This window comes from Barbatula barbatula (genome assembly GCF_947034865.1).
Source record: "Barbatula barbatula genome assembly, chromosome: 6".
Lineage (NCBI taxonomy): Eukaryota > Metazoa > Chordata > Actinopteri > Cypriniformes > Nemacheilidae > Barbatula > Barbatula barbatula.
The window spans coordinates 13,832,419-13,856,272 of record NC_136765.1 but is presented as its reverse complement, the minus strand read 5'-3'; the positions used below and the strand labels follow the sequence as shown (position 1 = coordinate 13,856,272).

At 37.9% G+C, this 23,854-nt stretch overlaps 3 protein-coding genes across 3 annotated transcripts; all 3 read left to right on the top strand.

Annotated features, from left to right (window-relative positions):
* The first annotated feature begins 264 nt into the window (after positions 1-264).
* LOC306895142 (synaptosomal-associated protein 23-like) lies at positions 265-2,154 on the top strand. The gene is made up of 5 exons (XM_079458158.1): positions 265-313; positions 465-582; positions 661-813; positions 886-1,030; positions 1,220-2,154. The coding sequence occupies exons 1-5, from the start codon at positions 289-291 to the stop codon at positions 1,283-1,285; spliced, it is 507 nt and encodes a 168-aa protein (XP_079314284.1). The 5' UTR covers positions 265-288; the 3' UTR covers positions 1,286-2,154.
* Positions 2,155-2,950: 796 nt separating this feature from the next.
* On the top strand, positions 2,951-5,768 carry LOC306895211 (synaptosomal-associated protein 23-like). The gene is made up of 7 exons (XM_079458281.1): positions 2,951-3,027; positions 3,308-3,349; positions 3,457-3,505; positions 4,377-4,494; positions 4,841-4,990; positions 5,229-5,373; positions 5,580-5,768. The coding sequence occupies exons 1-7, from the start codon at positions 2,971-2,973 to the stop codon at positions 5,643-5,645; spliced, it is 627 nt and encodes a 208-aa protein (XP_079314407.1). The 5' UTR covers positions 2,951-2,970; the 3' UTR covers positions 5,646-5,768.
* Positions 5,769-8,473: 2,705 nt separating this feature from the next.
* rin3 (Ras and Rab interactor 3) lies at positions 8,474-23,092 on the top strand. The gene is made up of 10 exons (XM_079459502.1): positions 8,474-8,782; positions 9,955-10,641; positions 13,328-13,442; positions 14,133-14,205; positions 14,293-14,384; positions 14,562-15,959; positions 17,046-17,354; positions 20,126-20,257; positions 20,939-21,102; positions 22,028-23,092. Exons 2-10 carry the CDS (start codon positions 10,027-10,029, stop codon positions 22,352-22,354), a joined length of 3,225 nt encoding a protein of 1,074 aa, XP_079315628.1. The 5' UTR covers positions 8,474-8,782; positions 9,955-10,026; the 3' UTR covers positions 22,355-23,092.
* Positions 23,093-23,854: the final 762 nt, after the last annotated feature.

The following is a 23,854-nucleotide window of genomic DNA, read 5'->3' as shown; positions in this document are numbered from 1 at the left end:
CCACTGCCCCATTGCCTTCAAGAGCTGATATGCATTATGAAGAACTAACTGAATCATTCTGTCTTTTCCAGTCTCTTGAGAGTACTAGGGGGATGCTACAGATGGTAGTAGAGGTATAAGAAGTATTTTTAATCCCAAATGTTTCTTAAAACAAGTTATGTTCTCTGTTATTTGACATGTAAAATATTTAAAACTACAGTAGCTTTATCTGTCGGTTTTGTCTTGTAAAGCTGAATATAAAACACATGTGTATATTAGTCACAGAGCCAGGAGAAGGGGAAAGAAACAATGACCATGTTGGATAAACAAGCAAGTGAGTCCACTCCAGTCCTGATGATTATTATCTTCTTTATACCAATGGCTTGTGGCCTTTTCACACCCAATAGACAAAAGTGAAAATCTATAGGAAATCTATGCGAGGTATATGGGTGAAATCTCACAGTCTCTTTTTCTTTTGGTCTCAGAACAGCTGAAGAAAACAGAAGTGAATTTGGATGAGATCAAGGAAAACATGAAAACAGCCGAGAGGAATCTGAATGAGATGTCCAAATGCTGCGGCTGCTGTTTTTGCCCATGTCACAGGTTGGCTATTATAAAAACCAAAACTTTGTTTTAACAGCTAATCATAAACATCATTATGCATTATTTTCTCTCCTGTAGCCTGAAGTCTAAAGAGAATGAGCAGAGATATATAAAGGTTTGGGGCACAGAGGAAAGAGATGGGGGTGTGGTATCTAGTCAAGTAACTGCTGTACACAATATACCAGGGGTCACTATTCAGTCAACAGCCTCTTCAGACGCCTACATCAAGAGGTAAAAACAAACATGGAGATTCTCACAGTAGTCCCGTGTGACCTAATAGATTTTCTGTTTTGTTTCTGAAAGAATAACAAATGATGCTCAAGAAAAAGAAATGGAGGAGAATCTAGAGCAAGTGGATAGCTTCATTAGGAATCTGAAGAACATAGCCATAGACATGAACAATGAGCTCGACACACACAACAAGACCATTGACCGCATGACTGACAAGGTAAATCTACTGTATTCATAATGACCAGATATCTGAGGTAATTCATTAAGATCTAAAAATACAAAGGCTCTACAGATTTATAGATTTTTGAGAGCGGATGGAGAACTATTAAAACACTTAAATGTAGATAAATATAGATTTTATTTCCTATCCTTTGTAACCGCTTTTTTATTGCTGTATTATTTTTAGGTTGAAATTACTACAGATCATGTTGAAGCTGCTACAAAGAAAGCCAACAAATTGGTGAAGAAATAGAAATTAAGGAATTAGATATTGAGACACGTGGCTTTATGTTGTTACTTGGCGCCACGTGTCTTGTCCTGTTATGTCTCTCAGCCCCACTCTCCCATCTCCTGTCATTTTAATGTTAGGATCTCATTCCCATCACCTGCTGTGTTTCAATCTCGTTAGTGTTTCATTCCCATCACCTGTCACCACTCTCCCCATGTAATTACTCCTCGTTAGTCTCTCCCTTTATATAGTCCTAGTTTCCCTCTGTTCAGTGTCGGTGCATTGTTTGTGTTTGTGATCAACACGTGATGTCTTGAGCTCACGGTAGTAGCACCTGTGTATCGTCTTGTTGGATTACCCTGTTTCAGTTTTGTGAACATTTTATTTCTATTCAAAGATCCTTGTTTTGTTTTGTCCCCCTCGTGGGAGGTGTTTTTGTGCGTGTGTGTGTTTTTGTGCGTGTTGTTCCCCATTGTGGGTTTTTCATTTAATAAAAGTTTTTACGTTAACCCTTCGTTCTGCCTGCATCTGGGTTCTGTCCAAGCCATTTTGTGACAGTTAAGGAGTGGAATGAAGTTAAACCAATAATAAGTAATTCACGAAATCATTTTTACCAGCAAATAATTTTAATGATTACAAAATAAAGCATATTTTGGGGGTTTCTGTATTTTATTGCATTGACATTTTGTGTAAAAATGGAGACCTGGTTGTACCAGCAGATGATGCTGTTAAAGATACAGATAGGGATTTGAGGTATTCTTGAGATGCTTCTCTCTGTATGGAGTGAATTCTTTTTTTTTAAACTGAGAATATTAAATCAAACAATTAGTAGTCATATATATATAGGCTAGGCTGTATATTTTTTTATTTGTAATAAAGCAAATATAATCAGTTATTTTTCTCCTATGCTTTTATCATTTGTTTGCAGAGAACTGTACAGACGTTACAGAAGATTGTACTGCTACATTACTTATTTTAATACATTTATATCTTAGTATAGATAGATGTCTTAAGTGTTAAAAGCTTTAATACTTGATTCAATTTACTGCCATCTGGTGGTCAGAAAGCTGAAGTAGCAGCCTCTGATTATTGCTGGGGTGAAATTTTGGTTCTTGATTACTTTTCTTAATTTTCACATGCACAAGGTCGCACAAACATGGTACATATAACAAGGTACCAAGGTAAACCGAACCATGATACTCCCTTGGATTTTTGTGTATAAGCAACTTGTTATAGGTCGGACAAGCCAGGACAGGCCCTTTCCAGTTTTGTGACACAAAGGAACTTGTTCGGCATGTACAAATAAATACTTAATATACACGTTTACACTCCTTACAATCCTGAGAGTAAGTAGGCAGATACATCTTGTTCTTTTCCCTTTTTACTTTTCTATTTTATTAGAACAATGATATTTTTACATAATTTAATTCAACCATCACTTGGTATGTACTTTTACAATTAAACTTATTTCAGAATAGTTTCATGTTTCTTAAAATTCCTTCAGTAACAGTTCTAAAGTACTAAAACATGATTCTTTTTGGTTTATAATTATCATGCATGTTTCCTTGCTATTGTACATTTCGAGGATGTGATTTTCCATGGGAACATGTCAACTGCGGCAAGGCTAATCTCTGTTTATATGTGTCTGTATCAACTTAAAAGTTACTTCTTGACTTTTCTCAGTGACAGCAGATTTAAAATCCAACAGGATGGAAGACATGTCAGTACAGGACATGAAAATTAAAATGAACAAAGTAAATGATAAGGTGTGTTTTTTATCTTTTACCACCGGGATGTAAAAAAGAATGGAATAGGTCTCACTTAGTGTTTTATTTTGATTTGTTTAGTCAAACTTTGGTTTCACTTTAGAGAAGACATTAGAGAAGATTATTTTATGCTAGATTATACTTTGTACTTTTCGTTTGTGATATCATTTAGTAGTAAAAGTTATTTTAGTGTCAAAGTAATTTGTCTTTATCCCTTTGGGTTCATGGGCTGAGGTGCATTATTTAAATACAATAATAATGGACTAACTGTATTTTCTAGTCTCTTGATAGCACTAGGCGGATGCGGCAGATGGCAGAAATGGTAAAAAAAACATCCTAATATATAACCAATATATATCAAAAATGCTTCTTAAACCAATTATGTTTACTGTTTTTGGACATGTTAAGTAATTAGAAGTGTTTTTACAGAGCCAGGGGGATGGAAAAACAACAATGATCATGTTGGATAAGCAAGGACGTGAGTTACAATCCACCTTATTCCTGATGTCTATCATACCTCATATCTACATCAACTAAAGGCCTTTTTACACCCTTAACAATAGGGGAAATATATCAAGGTGTATTTACATTTACATTTAATCATTTAGCAGATGATTTTATCCAAAGCGACTAACACATGATGTAAACAATAGAAGTAATTGGAACAACAAAATGCATACGTCCAGTAAAAACTGGTATCATATAGCCCACATATACAAAGCTAAGTTTGTTTGGATAGAAAGAGAAGAAATAGAAGTCAGTACTAATGGGTCAGATGCTGACAGAAGAGATGTGTTTTCAGCCGATTCTTAAAGATGGCCACAGAATCTGCTTATCTTGTAACAGCAGGCAGATCTGAGTAGGTACGCGCAGGGATCTGGCGGATAAATAAGTCTGTATTAGCGAGTGAAGATATAGAGGTGCCAAACCAATGGTGCTCTAGTAGGCCAAGGGTAGAGCTTTGAATTTGATGTGAGCGACCATAAGATGCCAATGTATCCAGAGAGGAGTGACATGCGCTCTCTTCGGTCTATTTAAGACCACTCTTCCCCCTGCATTCTGGATCGTCTGTAGAGGTTTGGCTGTGCAAGCTGGGTGTCTGGACAGGATAAGAGCCTGGACTAGGACTGCTCAGTCAGGAATGGTCAAATTTTCCTAATGTTGTAGAGGACCGGGTGGTGCTGGCAACATGATCCGTGAAGTTTAGTTGATCATCAATTATCAATCCCAGGTTTCTGGCCGTTCTGGAAGGTGTAATGGTTGATGAGCCCAGTTGAATGGAGAGAATATAATGGCACTCATATGAGAGATTAAGGAGACACTTATATTGTGAAATCTTTTGGTTTCAGAACAGCTGAGGAATACAGAAGTGAATTTGGATGAGATCAAGGAAAACATGAAAACAGCCGAGAGGAATCTGAATGAGATGTCCAAATGCTGCGGCTGGTGTTTGTGCTCATGTAACAGGTTGGCTATTATAAAAACCAAACTTACAGTGACATCTAATGACTGCATCGGCTACATAAAAGCACAGTTACATCAGTTATCCATGTTTTTGTACATACTGTATTTGACCGAAGAGTACTGTGTTTGACCAAAGCCAAGTATTATAGAGTGCTCGGTTATAAATTGTTATAAAACCCTATTTGTAGACATAAAACATTGTACTAAATTGTTAAGGTTTAAAAGTTAAACAATGCCTAATTAAAATTGTAATAAATTTAATTTTGTATGACAGTTTAGTTTGTGACTACTTAAGTACTTGAAGTACATTCTATATTTAGCTTGTATTTCTGAACTATTTCTCTCTTAGACAGAAGTCAATTAAAACTAAGCAGAGATATAAGCAGGTTAGAGGCACAGAGAAAAGAGATGAGGATGTGGTATCCAGCCAGGTGACACGGGGAAATACACCAGGGGTCACTGTTCAGTCAACAGCCTCTTCAGGCCCCTACATCAAGAGGTAAGTCAATAAAACAAAAATTGAAATTCAGTAGTCAAGTGGGACTTAGATGTGTTGTCCTGTTTAGTCATGTGACAGTCTATCCTGAATGTTTAAAATATGATGATAAAATGTTCTAGCAGGTGTTTTGAGTTTTTTTGTCCATAAAGTGCTGATTTGTATGTTCTGTATACACATAAGCATGCCTAATATATTTGCAAAGACCTAAAAAATCTCTACCTTTTTGCTTTTATTAAAGAATAACAAATGATGCTCAAGAAAAAGAGATAGAGGAGAATCTAGAGCAGGTGGGTAGCATTATTGGGAATCTGAAGAACATAGCCATTGACATGAACAATGAGCTCGACAAACAGAACAAGACCATTGACCGCATCACTGACAAGGTAAAGCTACTGTATTCATATTTGATAAATATTTTTTAAATCATATTTTTATATCATATCTGATTTGTCAAGTCAGAAAGCTTTGAGAGTTGACAACTATTTAAACAGCCAACAATCTGTGCTGGACATTTTTTTGCATCTTGATGTTGTGTTATGTTATGGTAATATTGGTTTGTTCCTGTTGCTTTTCCCTTTTTGCCTTTTAGGTTGAAAGAAATACAGATCGTGTTGTGGCTGCAACAAAGAAAGCCAACAAAATTATTAAGGAGTAGAACAGACCATTACCAGTATTTGTAGGAGTCATAGAATTATACTAATAATGAAAGTAATTTACTAAATCTTTTTAAGAATTGTATGCAAATCATTTTAGTGATTAAAAAAATAATGCATAATTTCTTCATGTTTCTGTATTTGTGTACTGTAGCAGATTCTTTGACATCTTCTGTAAAGACTGATTTTACCAGCAGATGGTGCTGTTAGATTGTTTTCCGATTCTAACCCCAAAAAGCGATTTCTAAAATGAAGGATACGAATCGGGATTTGAGGTGTTCTCTCTAACCACCAATCATATTATGGCAAACAAGAATGTCATTTGATATTCATGTATTTGTTTTTTTGTTTGTTTTTGAACGCAGTGCCCAACTTCAAGAAAGGCCAACGTTACTCGTACCTTTTTATATGTAACCATTTTTATATCATTATTCTGTGTTTCTGAGAGTAAAACCTAAAATGTATGAAGACTTTAAATCTCACAAACATTTTGCTGGATCTGCTGGATTGTTTTTGCTATGCTGTATATTGATCTACTTTGCTCAACCTCATCATTTTAATGCCTTATCAAAGTATTTGTTCTTCTCGTCTGATAGTCTATCAAGCAGTTTAGGTTTTGCCCCATCTTAGGTTTTTTTTGGGGGGGGGGCTTTATTAATACAAATGCTATACAAAAGCACAAATGCAGAGCTCAATCCACAAGAGTTGTTTTTGAAATATGATCCAAAAATCTACATCTTTATTATTTAATATAAATGTAATGATAAGTATTGGAAGAATACACCATATTCATACTTACTAACTCTGACTGGGATGGCATGAAGGTATGTAAAATGGGATCATTTTAATTCCAGTGAACTTTAACCCATCTTTACACTGGGTGTTAAAATGTTGTTTCGGGCCCCATTATATCCACAGATGACCCTTGGACCTACAGTATGTAGCCCTACTGTATGCAATCATACTGCATTTGTCTATAAAAATCTAAAACAGCTACCACTTGTAGTTACTTACAGTAATAGCAGATTAAGTTTGCTATATAGAAAATACATACCACATAATCTTGTAGAACCATGCACTAAACATAATGAGACTGCTAAGTCGCATATAGTCAAAAAACGACACAGTGAAATTTCCAGCATACTATTTCTTCATCTTGTCTTGTGCAAACGTGCGTTCATAAACTGCTGAGGATAAAATTATTTTGGCTGTGTGAAAACAGCTGTCCTCTTCCTTCCTGCATGCATAGCTACATTGATTTGGGAAGTTTCACGGCAGTGTTTCTGCTGAACTGGCAGCAGCTGTAAGAGACCTATGTGGAAACAGTGACTTGGTCTCCTGGACTGAAGAATGACTCAGTCTCAACCCTACTAGATTCCATGGTAGTCATCATTAATGTTCACACAGCGCCCCCTTTTTTATCCTCCTACGAACCACGAAATCCACTTTAAGCTTGCTTTCAAGACTCAGCCTGCCTCAGTTTATCTACTCTATGTCATACTTAATGCATTAACACATATTTACCACAGTGATATAAGAATATTTAACTGAACGGATAAGATCAAACCAAACCAAATTAAAATAGACAGCGTGGTGGGGTCAAGGAGCTAGTAGTCTTTTCTTCTGTGAGATCACTCACTTGTGGAAGTCACACACCATTAACAGGAAGCATCTGCTGCAAGCTGTCAGGTTCATAAACACTCTTTATGCAAATCTTATTTCATACATTAACATTCGGTAAAATGAGGATCCTAAACTAAAAACTAACAAATTCATTGTTGGTTAATCTTTGTTAATGTATACAAATATGCCTTTGGATATTTTTTCTTTATAACTTTTAATGTTAAAAATGATGCGTGACATTTACTGCCAACGAAGAAAGTTTGGTCCATCCTGTTTCTTCAAAAGCCACAATCATGATTTTCTACTTGATATTATTGGTATTTAGAGGCCTTTTTATGACCCGAATACCCTTTCATTGTTTTTTATAAAATTGTTAAGTTACGAAGAAATGGCTGCCTAAATGATTAGTCTTAAAGTGAGAGTTCGCCCCCAAAATGAAAATATTTAGAAAAATATTGTTAAGTGAACAGCGGCAGCATCCATTGACTTGCATTTTTTTTGTCTCTGAGCAAAAGAAGTGAACGGTTGCCGTGACTTTTTGATTACCAACATTCTACAAAATATCTTCTTTTGTGTTCTGCAGTCAAAGAAAGTCGTACAGAATTTTCATTTTTGGGTGAACTATCCCTTTAAAAGCCTGAAGTCTGAGTCAGTTAGCCCCTACAACGCAAACACAAAAGTGCAGTACATTTGGCAGATCTGCAAATATGTCATCCCTCTGAGTGCTCTCTAACATGTAGTGTAATGTGGACATTTGCAGTGAAAGTCGACTGAAGATGCTCTTTGCGAGTATTGTAAAAGCAAAGAATGCGAGTGTTTAAAGAGGGTGGGGTGGATGGCATCCAATTTGCCCCTAAAAGTAAAATCAAACGCATTTTGGCCTGCAAACTTTATGGAACTTCTTAAGGGGTTCATGAGCATCTGGAGTTGTTTAACTTCAGACACATTGAGACTCTGGGGGAGGGGATGTTCACTCCTCACAGCTCTGTTTCTGGTGTAAACAAACATGCAGACATTGTTCACACCATGATCAAGTTGAAACAAAGAAGCGATGAAGATTGTGCTGTAGTGTGTGAGGTTTATTCCGTACATTGAGAAGTGTGTTGGTGTGTGCGTGTATGGGCGTACGGTATGGGGGGGTGGTGGTATGGGGTTGGCTGACCACCCTGGACAGCCTCTTCCTGACTGCATCGCTGACAGGAAGTTTAGAAGAAAACGTGAAAAGGGAGACGTGAATTTTTCTGTTTCGTCCATTTTTGCTTTTCAGCAGTTCACAGATTTTGTTCGACTTTGTTCGCACTAGGAAGTAGAAGAATCATACGATTGAGAAGACGCAGAAAAAAACCACAAGGGAAAAGCATATCAAGGAGGATGGAGCACAACTTTTGCTGTGTTCAGGGTCATTCTGTGAGGAATTACTTGTGAAGCAAAGAGACTTAGCAAAGAATGTTGAGTGGGTGCAGATCTGAATGATGAAAACAGCTGTTGGGACTCAGAACACCGGAGCACCTTGAGAGTAAGTAGCTAAATATACATAAACCCACTCTCGAGTTTTTGTTTTATCTTAACTAAAAGCAAAGCAAAAACAAAGTCAGTTTAGTCATAAAGTCCTACGTTTGAGAACACCTTTTCTACAGGGCTGAATAAAATCGTCTAGACATTGTCTTTACATTTACACTTTTTCAAAAACAAACTTCTCAGTGGTTTTGTGTCCATACAATGAAATTAAAAAAGGACCGGTGACGTCTGGTTATCAACGTTCTTCAGAATATCTTCTTTTGTGTTTCGCAGAAAAAGAAAAGTCATACCGATTTGGAATGACATCAGGATCAGTAAATTACGGAGGAATTTTCATTTTTGGGTGAACGCTCCGTATAAGGATGTAACCCAAAGCAAAATAAAATGTTTAAAAAATGATTCATTTAATAACCCAAATCAATCGATGGATTAACCGTTATGTCTTTGGTCCGGGTCTCCCTTGATATAAAAAAACTCAGGAAACGTTAGGCTGAACGGTAACCGATTCCTACCTAACAATTGCAGAATATAACAATATAACCTTAATTTAAATATTGAAAATGTGGATATAAATAAATGTTATTTTGGTCAAATATGTCCTATGTTTTTAAAAGACAATTCATCAATACTCACAACCGACATATTACCCAGTAATGGTTTTCTGTGCTTATATTTGAAATGTTTACAATACAAGATACAATACATTAGGTGGAGTTCTCATGTTCATATAATCAAAAATATGCAATCAGTTATTATATTACAGGTGTAATAAGTTGACCTAATTGCAGTTTTGATAAATAATGAATAGTTAATGGTTTGTTATGAGAATATGGTTGTAGCCATTAATACACTAATGTAAGTGTACGTGAACACAGAATGGCTGCTTTTTCCTCTTCTGGTTCATCTGAACAAGCGGACACATTCCCTGTTTCACAATGGGCAGTATCGGTCGTATTGGCACATTTATTTTGATCATATGACATTATGATAACTCTGGAAAAAATTAGACACAGGCAGAGACTTCTGTATTTTTATGTGACGTTTCAGTGCTTATCATAAAAGTTGTTCTCAACAGTTATCAAAAATAATTTGAATAAATCTGACCACGGCTGTGATTGGTTGGCTCTGATTACACTGAGATGTAACGTACGAACTTTTTTGTATCTACAGGGTCACCATCGAAGACCAAAACATATTCTTTTGATTCCCCCACAGCTCTCAGCGGTTTCTGCATTATGCACTATGCTCTCCCCTGCACCCTCCACATCACCACCGGTTCTCAGCAAACCCACCGCCTCCACCCCACCTCTGCCTACTTCATTCCATCCGCAAACCTCTCCTGTTCCCCCTAATGCTCCTCCCCCCCTAACTTCTACTCCAACCTTCCCATTGGTTGATATCTCCAACAACCCATCCCCTGACTCTGCCCCTCTTCCGCTATCTCCTTTATCTCTACCCTTGCGTAAACAGAATTCTCCAACTCCACATACAGCTTCCTCATCTCACATTAGCTCAAAACCATTTCCTCATCCGTCCCAGAAACCCATGTCTCCTCAGGTCCCAAAGCCACCTCTGCCAGCACAGCTCCCTTCTGCAGTTCCAAAGATCTCCTCCTCACCTTTAGCTAGACCTCCTCCACCTCCTGTAGCTAGGCCCCCTTCTCCACCTCATCCCAGACCTCCTCCGCCAGCAGTCTCAAAACCACCCGTCACTACATCTCCAGTCATCAAGACCAACAAGCCAGTGCCTCCTGGTATCAGCATCTTGGAGAAACTGATTAAGACATGTCCAGTGTGGCTTCAGCTAGGAATGAAGCAGGACAGAGCCGTGACTATACTGAGCAAGGAGAAACCCGGGGTGAGCGAGGTTTAAATTGTATTGCTTGTGTCTGATTTATAAAAATGAATATCACTATTGTGCTTTATGGAAATATTGGTATATCAGGCTTAAATGACTAACATACCTCTGGACCTTGAAGGATTTCGTTTTAGCTTTTTGTCAAGCCATTTTTTAGATTTTGTTTAGAGATTTTTGTTTAACCAACCATATATTTTGATAATATAATATGTATGGATGTTGTAGACTTGCAAACCCAATGCCAACGCAAATAACAGAAATCATAAAATCTATTGTTTTAACACACTGTGTCATGTCCTCGGAAGGTATTAAAGGCATAGTTCACTCAAAAATGGTCACCACTGACTTGACCATGGTCATTTTTATTACTACTATAGAAAGTCAGTGGTGACCGGAGCATAATTTGTGCCAGAACAAGCACGATTCATCACCTCCGATCCGAAATCCCATCCGGCACTTCATTCGCCAGATCCCGCTACACAAGGGCTAATGGAAAACTTTGTGATGCTGACCTGTTGCGTGCATATATTTAATTAAAAAGCACGTATGATAATTACAATAGCAATAACTATTTTATTTTGATAACAAACTTTCTGTCAAGTTTGAGAAGCTGGATTATTGGGTGTGTGCGTAAGTGCAGACGAAACTCGCCTTTAGCGTTAAAAAACTGAAATGATTTTTGGTCAAGACTGTGAGTATGTCATTAGATACTGAAAAGATAGCTACTTAGTAGTGTACACGCGTGCACTATAAACAGAACATTGTGCTTTTGCAAAATAAGGAAAACAGGATGCGCTCTGTCATCTTTCCTTTATTTGTGGAACAAGGCGCCTCACAAACCAAACTCAGCAGCATATTGTCACCGTTTTTCCATAAAATGTTCAAATATTCCGCGTATATTTATTTGCCTCGCACGTTTTGCATTATATATTGTAGGGAATTTGTCGTGATGGATACTTCAGAGAGAGAATGTTGAGGGCTGTGTTTTATTTGTTTACATAGACAAATATTTACAACATCTTCATTATGACAGTAAAATGTTTCCAACACAACATTGAACTAAGGCAAAGATCAAATCTGTGTCTAGCACGTTTAATTTCTTTGATAATTCTGAGATTATCTTTGCATGTCCGTTTCCATTTATGTTTTCTTATTCGCATTTTCAAAACATCAAAATAGTTAGATAGAAAATCCCTCACAGATTGCACATTCCGTTACTTCCGTTACCCCACCCACCCCACTAATTTGCCGGATCTGCCACAGCCCTTGTTCCGGCACCTCGGATTAACGAAATTAAGCACTTGTGGGGACCATTTTTGGGTGAACTATCCCCTGTAAGGGCGAACAAATTACAATACATTTCGTATTATTCGCACTTGCTGCGTCCCATACTATGCCCTTAAAGTACGTACTGTTTTTGTTACGGAAAAGTATATACATTTTAGTGCGTAGCAAAACTGTATGCACGCAGAGGGACATACAAACGCGAAACGGAAGTGGCCGTGGTTGCCTAGACGACACCGAGATCCTTTAATGGAAGGAAGAGATGTATTTTGATGTTTGTGACAGTAAAGTGTTTATTCATTCATTATTTCATATATAATGTTTACTGAATACTCACATTTAGTCATTTGGCGAAGCATCGTTTATTTAACTTTATTAATGCAGTGGAGCGTAACTAAACTCTGCCCTCTTGTGGTGAGACGTGGCTCATATCAGCCGTTTTGGAGTGTCCGTGGATTCACACTTCGAATTTTCACCGGAAACAGTAGACCATCCGGGCCCTTTGAGGATACTCATTTCAACATACTATGATGTGGGCCATACTAATTCTATTTTCGAATACAAATTAGTACGGACAGTATGCGAATTGGGACGCAGCACATTTTTTTATGTAAGCATTGTGTTAGCAATACAAAAGATTGTGGGTATTAAATGCACTGTCATTAAATGCATCTGCTAAATGCCTAAATGTAAATGCGTTGGTTTCCATCTTCGAAATGAGAGTTTAATATTTTAGCCAGTATATTATATATGTATAAATCTAGTTTGATTTTTATCAGCTTAAATAAATTGAGATACAACATGGAATTTTGTCAAATGTAGGCCTATTTAGTACAGGGCCAAAAAAAGGTGAAAACTATGACCTTACCCGATTGCACAAATACTACTGGCAGACGTTTACATCCGAAACATGCAATACGCCTCTGATATGTCTGTAAAGCGTTGATGATTTAGAATGTATGTAATAGGCCTACTGCCTTTTCTAAGACGTTTATTAGATGTTATTACACAGCAGGTTAGCAGACATCTTAAAGACATACATGTGCTATCTGGATACCTGTGATAGTGATGGCTATAAAGTCATTGTTTGTGATTTACTGTTTTCTACAAAAAGCTAAACATTTTACATAATGTAAAGAATATTCTGTGGAAATATCACCTTGATATCGTTAATATTGATTGAATAAGGCCAGAGATTGAAATAACCATCAAATTAATGACTGAAATCAAACTTTCATGCTAATCTCATATTTATGAGGCTTTAGCCTGGATTTCACGAACACAGTCATAAGCTAAAAACCATAAGAGTTGCCAGTCACAGGAGTTTCCCTTAGACACTATGGGAAAAAATGTTTTGCCGACCACAAGTGTAACTGCTATTTCCTTACTTTTGTATCGACAGATATTTTTGGTCCGGAGGGATGTCAGTCAGAAACAGATGGTGCTGTCAGTCTGTCTTCCTGACCAGCAGGGGGAGCCCCAGGTCAAGGAGCTGTCTGTGAAAGAAGAAAAGTCCTGTGAGTTATTTGCGTTCAAAATTTGCATTTGCATTTTTCAACACTGAGAACGTTTACACTTGAAATGACTTTGTTCCAAACAAACCCACACATACACCGTTGCCCACAGTGCATTTGCATGTAGACCAAAACATCCACGCAAACATGCCCACACATATAGTTATTTGCATACCTACCGGCAACTCACCTGCAATAATGTTTAAATAGTGAGAATGCACGGAGGCATTAGCAGGAGGTTAAGTGTTCCGTGGTCGAGGTTCACGGGGTGTCGGCCGCAGGTTTCCTGTCCCCAACATCACTGTTGTTGCTACAGGATGTCCTACACGGGCCGCTTATAGCTTCATTTCCTGGTGTCTTTGCCTATATATGTGCTTGTGTCTGCACTTGTGAGTGGTCAGTCTTATATGTGTCAATAAATAATGTTACACAAAACTTCATTGTCCTATCATAGAACCAAAATATTTCAGCCAAAAATAAAATCCTCTACAATTTATTAAAAGATACAGTATATGTGCGCTACCAGGGTCGGTACTCTAAAAATTCCCAAGTGTTTTGTTTTTCTGCATCGGCAGGTGATAATTTACACAAACTGGTGTCGCCAGTAAATATATTGTAAACATAACAACTATGATGTCAGGGATAGGATGTGTTGCTTAAATTAACATCTTTGGTTTCTTTTCCATGCTGCAGTGTTGTACCTTGAAGGATCAGTTTTGATATTTGAGAACATTTTTAAGCTGATAGCTTTCTACTGTGTTAGCAGGTGAGCCTGAAACCAACTCCTTGTATACATATATCATGTAGCTTCATCCATATATATTCAAAGCTTTCGTATTTTTCATCCATTTAGGGACATTTTACCATTTCCTCTGAAGTTACCTCAGGTCATCCTTCAGGTGACTAAATACGAGGACATGGAGGTTATCTCTTCTCTTGGTTCAGGTAAGGCTATGATTCTCATAGGAAGAGCTGTAAAACTTAATGTGTAAATGCAGTCACACTACACTACGTGCTGTGAGCGCTTCAGTTGAACTGCTAAAAACAAATTAATTCCTTTGTCTTCACATCCTAAAGCTACAAATCTCAGATAATGCTAACATAAAGGTTCTTCTCACACAGAGTTCTGGAGTTCAGCTCTAAATAATCATGAGGAAGTGGAAAACGTAGGTGGCACTTGTGGCGCTCAGGATAAGCCAGGGCAAAGCAGTTCCTGTGAAATCCAGCTTTCTATTGGCAATGACCGGCTTTGGTACGTCAACCCGATTTTCATTGAGGAATGCAGCAACAGCAGGCCGCCCACCTCACCTACCCCAGTCTTGAGAACCCAGAGCCTCAACACGCCGATCCAGTCTCCGCCCAAATACAGAAGACCTCCGCCCTTGCGTCCTCGACCTCCTAGTGCACCTGAGTGTTCACTACATCATACGTTAGCCAAGACAACAAAAGGGGAGTTCAAGGCAGTTCTCACTTCTCCACCCCCGCCACTCAAAAAAGGGGAAGGAAGTGACTTTGAGCAACGAGAACAAGAGCAACAGGGAACTCCTGCCTCAGGCATCGAGTGTGACACAATCAAGCCAGCTGTATTACAGGCAACTCCAAGCAAAGACAGTACAAAACTTGTTTCACATAGAGTTCCTCCAGTACCGACCCGGCGCAGGCTGTCTGAAAAACAACCTTCAGAGGAACCCATGCAGCAGGAGGTTACCATCAGCACCTCCACTGAGGTAGAGTCAGAAGACAAAGTTCCACAAGTTCCAGTAGCACCTCTCATTTGCCTAGATGACAATATTGAAGAAATGGAAAAGCCGGTACCCTCACAAACTCAGGAAGTGTCCGTGGTTGAGCCTCAAGTAACTAATGGAGCTTCTCCAATGGTTGAAGAAAAGAGGCCTGACGTCCCAGTGGTACCTCCCAGGAGGAAAAGATTGTCTCAAAATCCATCCGGACAAGATCTTAGAAACTCGGCCGTGCTGAGTACACATGTGTCCACTTCCATCACGCCGTTGAACAACAGAAGCCCAACTCTTGTCCGGCACTCGCTCTGCATCAACACTGGTCATCCCAAAGTCTCTGATGTTTCTCTTTACTCTCCCGAAGGTGGAGCTCCACAGCCAGAACACGATTCCTACTCAACCAGCAGCACGGAGGAAGAGACGGACAATGTGGCAACAGGGGCTCTGATGAAGCGAACCCCAACAATCATGCTGGACCGCGCCAAGCAACGGCTGTCCATGGTGTCCATGGCGAACCTTTCTAACGTCCTCACAGGCTTCATGAATGCGGATCGTAAGCTTCAGAAACGCATTGTGGAGCTGGCCCGGGATGGAAACACGTACTTTGGGAATCTTGTCAGAGATTATGGAGCATTTACTTTGGATACCATGAGGAAACACACCTCAAGCACAGAGATGCTCCAGGAGATCAGGCAGATGATGACGCAACTAAAAAGCTACTTGATCCAGAGTGCAGAGTTGCAAAATCTACAGGAGGCAGCCGCATATTCTGAGGAGAAACTGGGTAATTTATATATTATTGTTATTTTTGACAGCACACCATTTTTTGGGATATAATAACGTCCGAAGGCTCGAATAATAGCAAAATACTGTAGCAAACGCATGCTGTAATAGAGCATCTGTGTATAGAGCTTTTTCTGTTTCATCTTTCAGTCCATAAAAACTAACGTGGTTAAAGTAAAGCTGCATCATGGCCACACTAGACCACAATGTTTAAAATAACTTTTCGAACACAGCTGAAAAAATGGTTTCGCTTTCATGTAACACCCCAAACATTATGGTACTAACGTTAACTTGACTGGTCTGCATAAAGCCCAGACCTGAACCCAGCTGAACACATTTGAGTCAAACACTCATCATCCAAACCCATCACTGATTTGTACACAGGGTTCAGTCATTTCAGAACCGAATAAGGCCCTACTAAAACTTATACAACAAAATTCTTATAATATACTATTGTATGGCATAGCATTAATATTGGTTTTGATTGGATAATAATCATGTTTAATAGAAGGGGGCATTCCAATACTTTGTATGCAAAAATATTATGAATGACATTTTATCTTCTGGTGTTTACATGTTTATTTACAACTGTACATATACACTGCCAGTCCCAAAAAAGTCACACACTCTTATATTTCGTTGGACCACATTTGGCTTTGATTACGGCACACATTGGCTGTGGCATCGTTTCGATACGCTTCTGCAATGTCCAGAATGTCATTTTTGTCAAGTCTTCTCCAGTACATCCCAAAGATTCTCAATGGGGTTAAGGTCTGGACTCTGTGGGGGCCAATCCATGTGTGAAATGGATGGTGTCTAATGCTCCCTGAACCACTCTTTCACAATTTGAGCCTGATTGAATTCTGGCATTGTCATCTCGGAATATGCCCGTTCCATCAGGGATGAAAGAATCCATTGATGGAATAGCCTGGTCATTCAGTATATTCAGCTCACCTCATGCGAATGGGAGGCTCTTACCTATTTGCTTAGTAAATCCAGGTAGTGACTTTCTTTTTGGACGGGCAGTGTATAACTGTCGTAATATTCACAATGTGTAACTGATGAAACACTTTACACCTCATTATAGAGATCGTTATTGAATTAGCAATATGCAAAAGTGTCCTGAAGCCGTTGCGGGAAGCAGTGTATAACGGATTAAAGGACATCCACTCCCGTGCAGGAAATCTGAAGAAACTAAAAGAGAACCAACAAGTGGTTCTGGGGACCACAACCACTGACCTGGGGGTCAATACCAGCGTTCCTGAAATGGCCATGTTGGATAAGATTCAAATGAAGCTTGGTAACCTACACAAAGAATATTCACCTCAGAAGAAGATCGACCTGCTCCTGAAGACCTGCAAGATCATCTACGAGTCAATGTCTGTTGGCAGTCCAGGTGGGTTTATTTTTATCACAAACCTTCTAAAACATCACTTTCTGTTAGGAATATCTTGAAAAACATTCAAATTTACTTATTTGTTTTAACACAAAATCAGTGTTGTAATGATGTGTTGAAATGTAACATGTTCTTTCTATGACATTTATTTCACATTTGAGGACGAATAATAATGTGTTCAAGTTCAGTTTCGCTAAATATTTTGTCTAGTGAAGATGCTTTATTACACAGAAAGCGGGAGAGGTAAAATAGCTTTCTTTCTAGAGATAACTATAGCTGATATAACTTGCTAATGAAGTTATAACTTGCTAATAGTTCATTTTCAAGCAATTAATCGCCGTAATCACATCTGAAATAAATTTTGTGTTTCCATAATACAGTATATGCCTGTCCTTATTCATTTTGTATTCATAAACATACTCATACATGCATATATTTAAGAATAAATATAATTTCAATTATTGGTAAATACCAATAAAAGCATGTTTGCATATTAAGGAAATATTTACATGTATGTTTATGAATACAAAATGAATATGCACAGTACACAGATTGTGTAAACCCTATCTTTTATTCTGGTAATGTGATTAATGGCGATTGATCATTTGAAAGCCTAGTTCTAATTTAACGGTTTGATCTTTAAGGTTAAAATGTCAAATTAAAGTGTTTAGGTCATTTTAAAAACCTAATTGTGCTCCAACGGTGTACACAACTTAAAGAAAAAACATCACTTAATGCACACAAGTAATTCCAAAGTGACGACTTCTTCATAACTTGACACGTGTTAACTGCAGTTGTATCAATCACTGTATATCAGCGTTACTCATCAGTTCAAGAAAGTATGAAGAGAATGAGACGGAAAACACGTATGTCAGCGATGTCTTTACACAGCTCCACCTTTTCCTCCTCGCCCCAAAATTAGTCCAGTTCATACGTCTCTAAATAGGGAAGTTGTAAGGCTGCAGAACAGTGTTTGTGGAGGGCAGTTTACATGGCATGCATGATATTTATCATCTCTCAAAGCTCTTTGCGGTTCGTATTATTTAGCATGAGATACTGTTAAAAACAAGGCTCGCTAAACCACTGACCTGTTCTCTTCTTTTTTTGATCAGCCAGCGGATCTCTCTCTAAAGCATCAGGGTTACAATTTGTGAGATCTTTGTAGTCCTGCGTGAATTTCACTCAAAAATGTGAGCTGGTTTTCATCCACATTCTGAATGAAATGTTGTAGAACTCAAAATTGTAGAGATTCTCTTGTAAAAATCACTGGTGTTATCCAGAATTCATTGGATCTTAGAATCCACTGAGCCCACATCTAAATGCTCCACATTTGTTTTTTTACTGCGGTGAACTGTAAGGTTTTGCAAAGCGCACTTCCCATTTTCCCCGTCATGTACGTATATTCAGTCAATACTTCTTCTGAATGCTGTTTAGATCAGCAGACATATCTAGGCTTAAAACGGGCTTTTGTTTAGAGAACAGCTATTTTTTCTTTAGTGTCCTACCATGCCATTCCCATGCTGCACTGCTTCCTTAATATGTATTCATGAACACAGAAATGATCCCAGACAGGTGAAGCTTTCAGAATCCTTGCTGTTGTTTCTTTGTACAATAATCTACAACAAAAAACAGCCATGCAAATATTCCATTTCCTCTATTTGTGCAATTACTTACCCACATATTTTCAAAAGCAGGAGTTTTATGCAATAGTTAAGTAACAGTGTCTTGTCTTGCAGATATCAACAACCCTTTTCCCTTTGTTAGGGCGTAGTTCAGTAATAATTGTTGTAAAATTTAAGACAAACAATATAATCTCACACAACATGCAATATAATCCACTTCTACAAAAAGAGTTAATGCCTATTCATTTTTACCAAAAATGTTATTTCTCCAAATAAAAATCTGACTGTATCACACTATCTTCTAAATCCATATCTGGCTTTTTACTAATTACCTTTTGTTGCAATGTAATACTGGAATGTGTAGCAAACTTAAATTTACCCCCCAAAAAAGCAATACATTTGAATTGCAATTTGCTTTGTAATAATACCTCATAGATATTAGAATAAATGAACTCCCAGAAAATGATTTTGCATATTTGGAAAATTAATTCCTAAGTTATTAAAGAAAGCCACGTGGTGTGAAAAGTAGAAACTATAATCTGTTTATTCTCTGCTGTGAAAGTAATTTACAATCCACTTCGCAGTAACAGTGATAAAGCCGGGGAAAAAATAAACACATACACAGACGGCTGCAGAATATAGATGTATGCATTTTGCAGATGCTTTTTATGCAGAACAACTTGCAGTGCAGTCAGGCTTTACATGTGTTATTAGTATGTGTATTCCCTAGGAACTGAACCTATGACCTTGAGGTTTTAGTGCCATGTTCTGGTCGGGCTACAAAAAAGTTTCATTTTTGAGTGTCTAAATTTAGGCGTTAAAAGCCTAAGGTCTACAATGATTTAAAAATGATCGCAATGCACATCCAGCATAAACTCCTGTGTATTAGTATACGGTAAAGCTTTGTCAGCATATTCCTAACTGTATTATATTGGCTGCACTCCAGCATGTGTACGGCTGCGTTTCTGTCCAGCACATATTTCTTGTTGTACATTCACATAAAACACAGTGAGCACAAATGACCAAACAGGTTCTGTTTGAAAGACTTGTGCAGCATTTTGCTCGATGCTAAATTTGTAAGAATCACACTCTTAAAGTTGAGATGTTACATTATAATTTTGAATGTGTTTTGATTCTTCTCTCTAACAGGAAAGGCACATGGTGCTGATGACTTCCTGCCTGTGCTGATGTATGTGTTAGCGCGCAGTAACATCAGTGCGCTGCTGCTAGATGTGGAGTATATGATGGAGCTAATGGATCCTGCACTCCAACTTGGAGAGGGTGAGAACAAACACGCGCACGCACACACACACACACACACACACACGCACACACACGCACGCACGCACGCACGCGCACGCACGCACACACACACACACACTTAATGTAGGCAAAAAGTAAGCATTCAAGATGTATAATATATAATAAATTCAGTGGCATAACTTTGTGTTGAAAAGTGGTGAGGACAGAGATGACAAAAACAATACTTTTATAAATTATAACTCTATAACGTAGGATTATTAATCATATAGGCCTATAAAGTGGGCGGTCCGTCTATTGGCTATTCCGCTTTTCGACTCCAGTTCGCATTCTGCATGTTCTCCAAGTTTTAGATGTCAATGGCCCCTAAACAAAAAACACCTTTCGCAAGCATTTCTTAATTTCTTCCTTAAAGTGGTGGGGACATTTCCCACCTGTCCCATCTGCAAATTACGCCTATGAATAAATGATTTATTATATAAATGGCTAGTTGTGTAATTTATAATAATAATTAATAAGTGTAATTATTTTAAAACCTACAATAAGTTTGTGTTTATACTGTCTGTTGTTGATACATCTGACAAAAATGTTCATTGAAAATGCTTATTTTGCAGTTTTGCAGTTTTATGACTATAACTTTGCCCAACAAAGTCAAAGCTAAAACCGTCAACATGTGTCAACGTGTCATTAATATTCTTCTAGGTTCATACTATCTCACCACTACCTATGGAGCTCTGGAACACATCAAGAATTTTGATAAACAGGCTGTGACCAGACAGCTGAGTCTAGAGATCCAGGACTCTATTCATCGCTGGGAACGCAGACGTACCCTGAACAAAGCCCGAGCGTCACGCTCCTCTGTGCAGGTATGAGAATATAATCAACATCACCAGAAAACCTTTGGCCTGTCCAATTGGTGAATAACTGTACATGTTGCTTATACACGTTTATAGACTGTTTCTGGTCAGATACTAAATACGGTTACTAAAATGTAAATTAAATGTTTACCCAAAAAATGACTTTTCTGTCATGATTAATTCACCCCATGTCATTCAAAAACCTGCATATAATTCTTTCTTCTGTGGAACACCAAAGATGATGTTTTGAGATGTCAATGGGGGTCATGTTGTTTGGACATCCACTCCGACATTCTTCAAAATATCTTCTTTTGTGTTCTGCAGAAGATAGAAAATCAAGTGGGTTAATGAATGATGTGTGAGGTGCTTGTCCATGCAAAACGTTCCATCGTGATCCTAGGGTATTAACGATGGTTGCCATGGCATTGTTATGCTGTTGCTAAGGCATTCTTGGTTAGTCTATGTGATATTTGGAACCCTAGATGTGCATGGTTCGTCCTTCACCTCATATATGATCTTCCAGAAAAGACTCATTTTTAAAAACATTACGTATGTTCATAGCTCAAATTGTGCAGGATAAGTTACACATTTGAAGATAACACTTATTATATATACGCTTTTGTAATATGTGACCCTGCCTGAGAAAACCAAGCTTAAGTACTTTTTTTATAAAATCATCCCACATAATATACGTAAGAACATTTTGTGAAATTGTAACCTTGAGATCTTTAATATTGATTAGGTAAGGCCATGTCCTAGATTAAAATCATAGTGAAATTAAATTTTGATGCTTGTAGATTTTGAGGCTTTTGAACAAATCCTTAACCAGAGATAAAGCAAGAACAAGAACACTGCATTAGACGTACAGTTTGATCTTTAAAACCGATGCTACAGTAAAGCAAACTATTTCTTTGTTATTTAACCTTCCTGTCAGGACTTCATAAACGTGTCCTTTCTGGAGGCCGGATCCAACACCAAGACCTTAGGGGTGCGTCCAAACACTACCGCTCAGGACCTGTGCAATCAGTGCGGCGAGAAATTTGAGGTATTGGACCCTGAGTCTTACTGCCTGAGTGTACTGGTGGATGGCCATTACAAGCCACTGGCACCTGAGGAGTTCCCTCTCACAATCAAATCCAGCCTGCACCACAGCGAGCCACGCAGGGAGTATTACTTTGTGTACCGCCACGGTCGCTGGCCGGAACAAGAAACTGTAGAGGAGACTGCTCCCACACCTGCACCTGAGGAAAGCTTGATATGAAATATGTGAACGCGTGTGAAAAAGCATTTTGAGGTGCCGGAGTGGACGACTTTATCATACAGAAGAATCTATCGTATGGACATTTTAGCTAACATTACAATATCTAACCACAATAGCAGAATGTGTCATTCATCCAAGACAAACGCACTCAACAAGAGATTATCCTTCACCTTCTTGTTAGCCTTTGAAAGTCCGACATTAAACTTTCAAACAATTCAGCCAAAGCTTTTCACATCTCAGGGTTTGTGATTCATTCCTGACTCCGGTGCTGCTTTCTTGATTTATTCATATTTTGTAGAGCACTGCATTTTTACAGACCTTGAACTGGTTTGCACCTGCACTGACTCAGTCTCAAAGTCATTTGCAAGACAGATATGCTCTCTGTGTTATGTATTGATAAATGTCACAGTATATTGTTGCTGCTTGTTTATACCTGACAACATATATAAGAGATTAAACACAAGCTCTGATTTTGTGGCCGCAATATGAACATATTGTATAATGTATATATTACACAAGTTGTGTCTGTTACAATAAGCAACGAGCTAAACCAAAGTTTGGTATTAGTTACATTTTTTATGTTGGTAATAAATACGATTGAATTGTTTGTGTATTACAGGACATGACCTTTGCTAATAATCAATACTCGTAGTGTTTCTGGTTATAAATTGGGAAATCTGAATTTCTGAAAGGTTTTAATAATAATACAAATAAAAAATGTCAAATTTATTCACCCTCATGTCCCTCGGGGTTTGTGTTTACTCATGAAATGGTCTACTTGTATACCAACATATTTTGTCGTTAGCTAAATGTAGCTCATTCACCCCCTTACAAAACAAAAGTAAATGGGAATATACTAGAAAATATTTTTGCGGTCTTCCCGAAACTTTGGATGTCCAAATTTGCTGTTTTTCAAGGGAATGGAAAAACGCTGTAGTTTTTAAATGCTTTAATACTATGTTGTCAAAGTGGACAAGCACTTTTTAATAATTATCATTGGTTTGAAATGGGTGAATATGACAATCTGAAGATATTTTCCAATGACAAACATAAAGGGTGACTAATAATAATGATTTATGCCATCAAAAATCATGAAATATGGAGATACAATGTTTTTAAAGGACAGCAGCAGTATAATGCAATATACTAAATAATTAAATAATAAATAATAAAATTAAAAAGTGCTTATCATTTTCGATATATGAAAATGAATTCCTTTTGTAATTTATTGTGATGTTATTATTAAATGATTTGATACATTGACAGTTCCTATACGGACAGGCATTAGTTCCTGTTCGTGCATTAGTCTGATATTTGAACAATATAACAGGGGATGGGTGGTATTTACCTCTTGAAAAAGAGCAACTGAGTAAGCCATTAATGCATTCACCGAGAATTAAAATTCTGGGTAGCAGAGAATCTGTTAAATTGCTAGAGGCAGATGAGCGCAACCCTTTTTGTATATCAATGATGCAGGAATGCAGCAAGGTACAAAAGGCT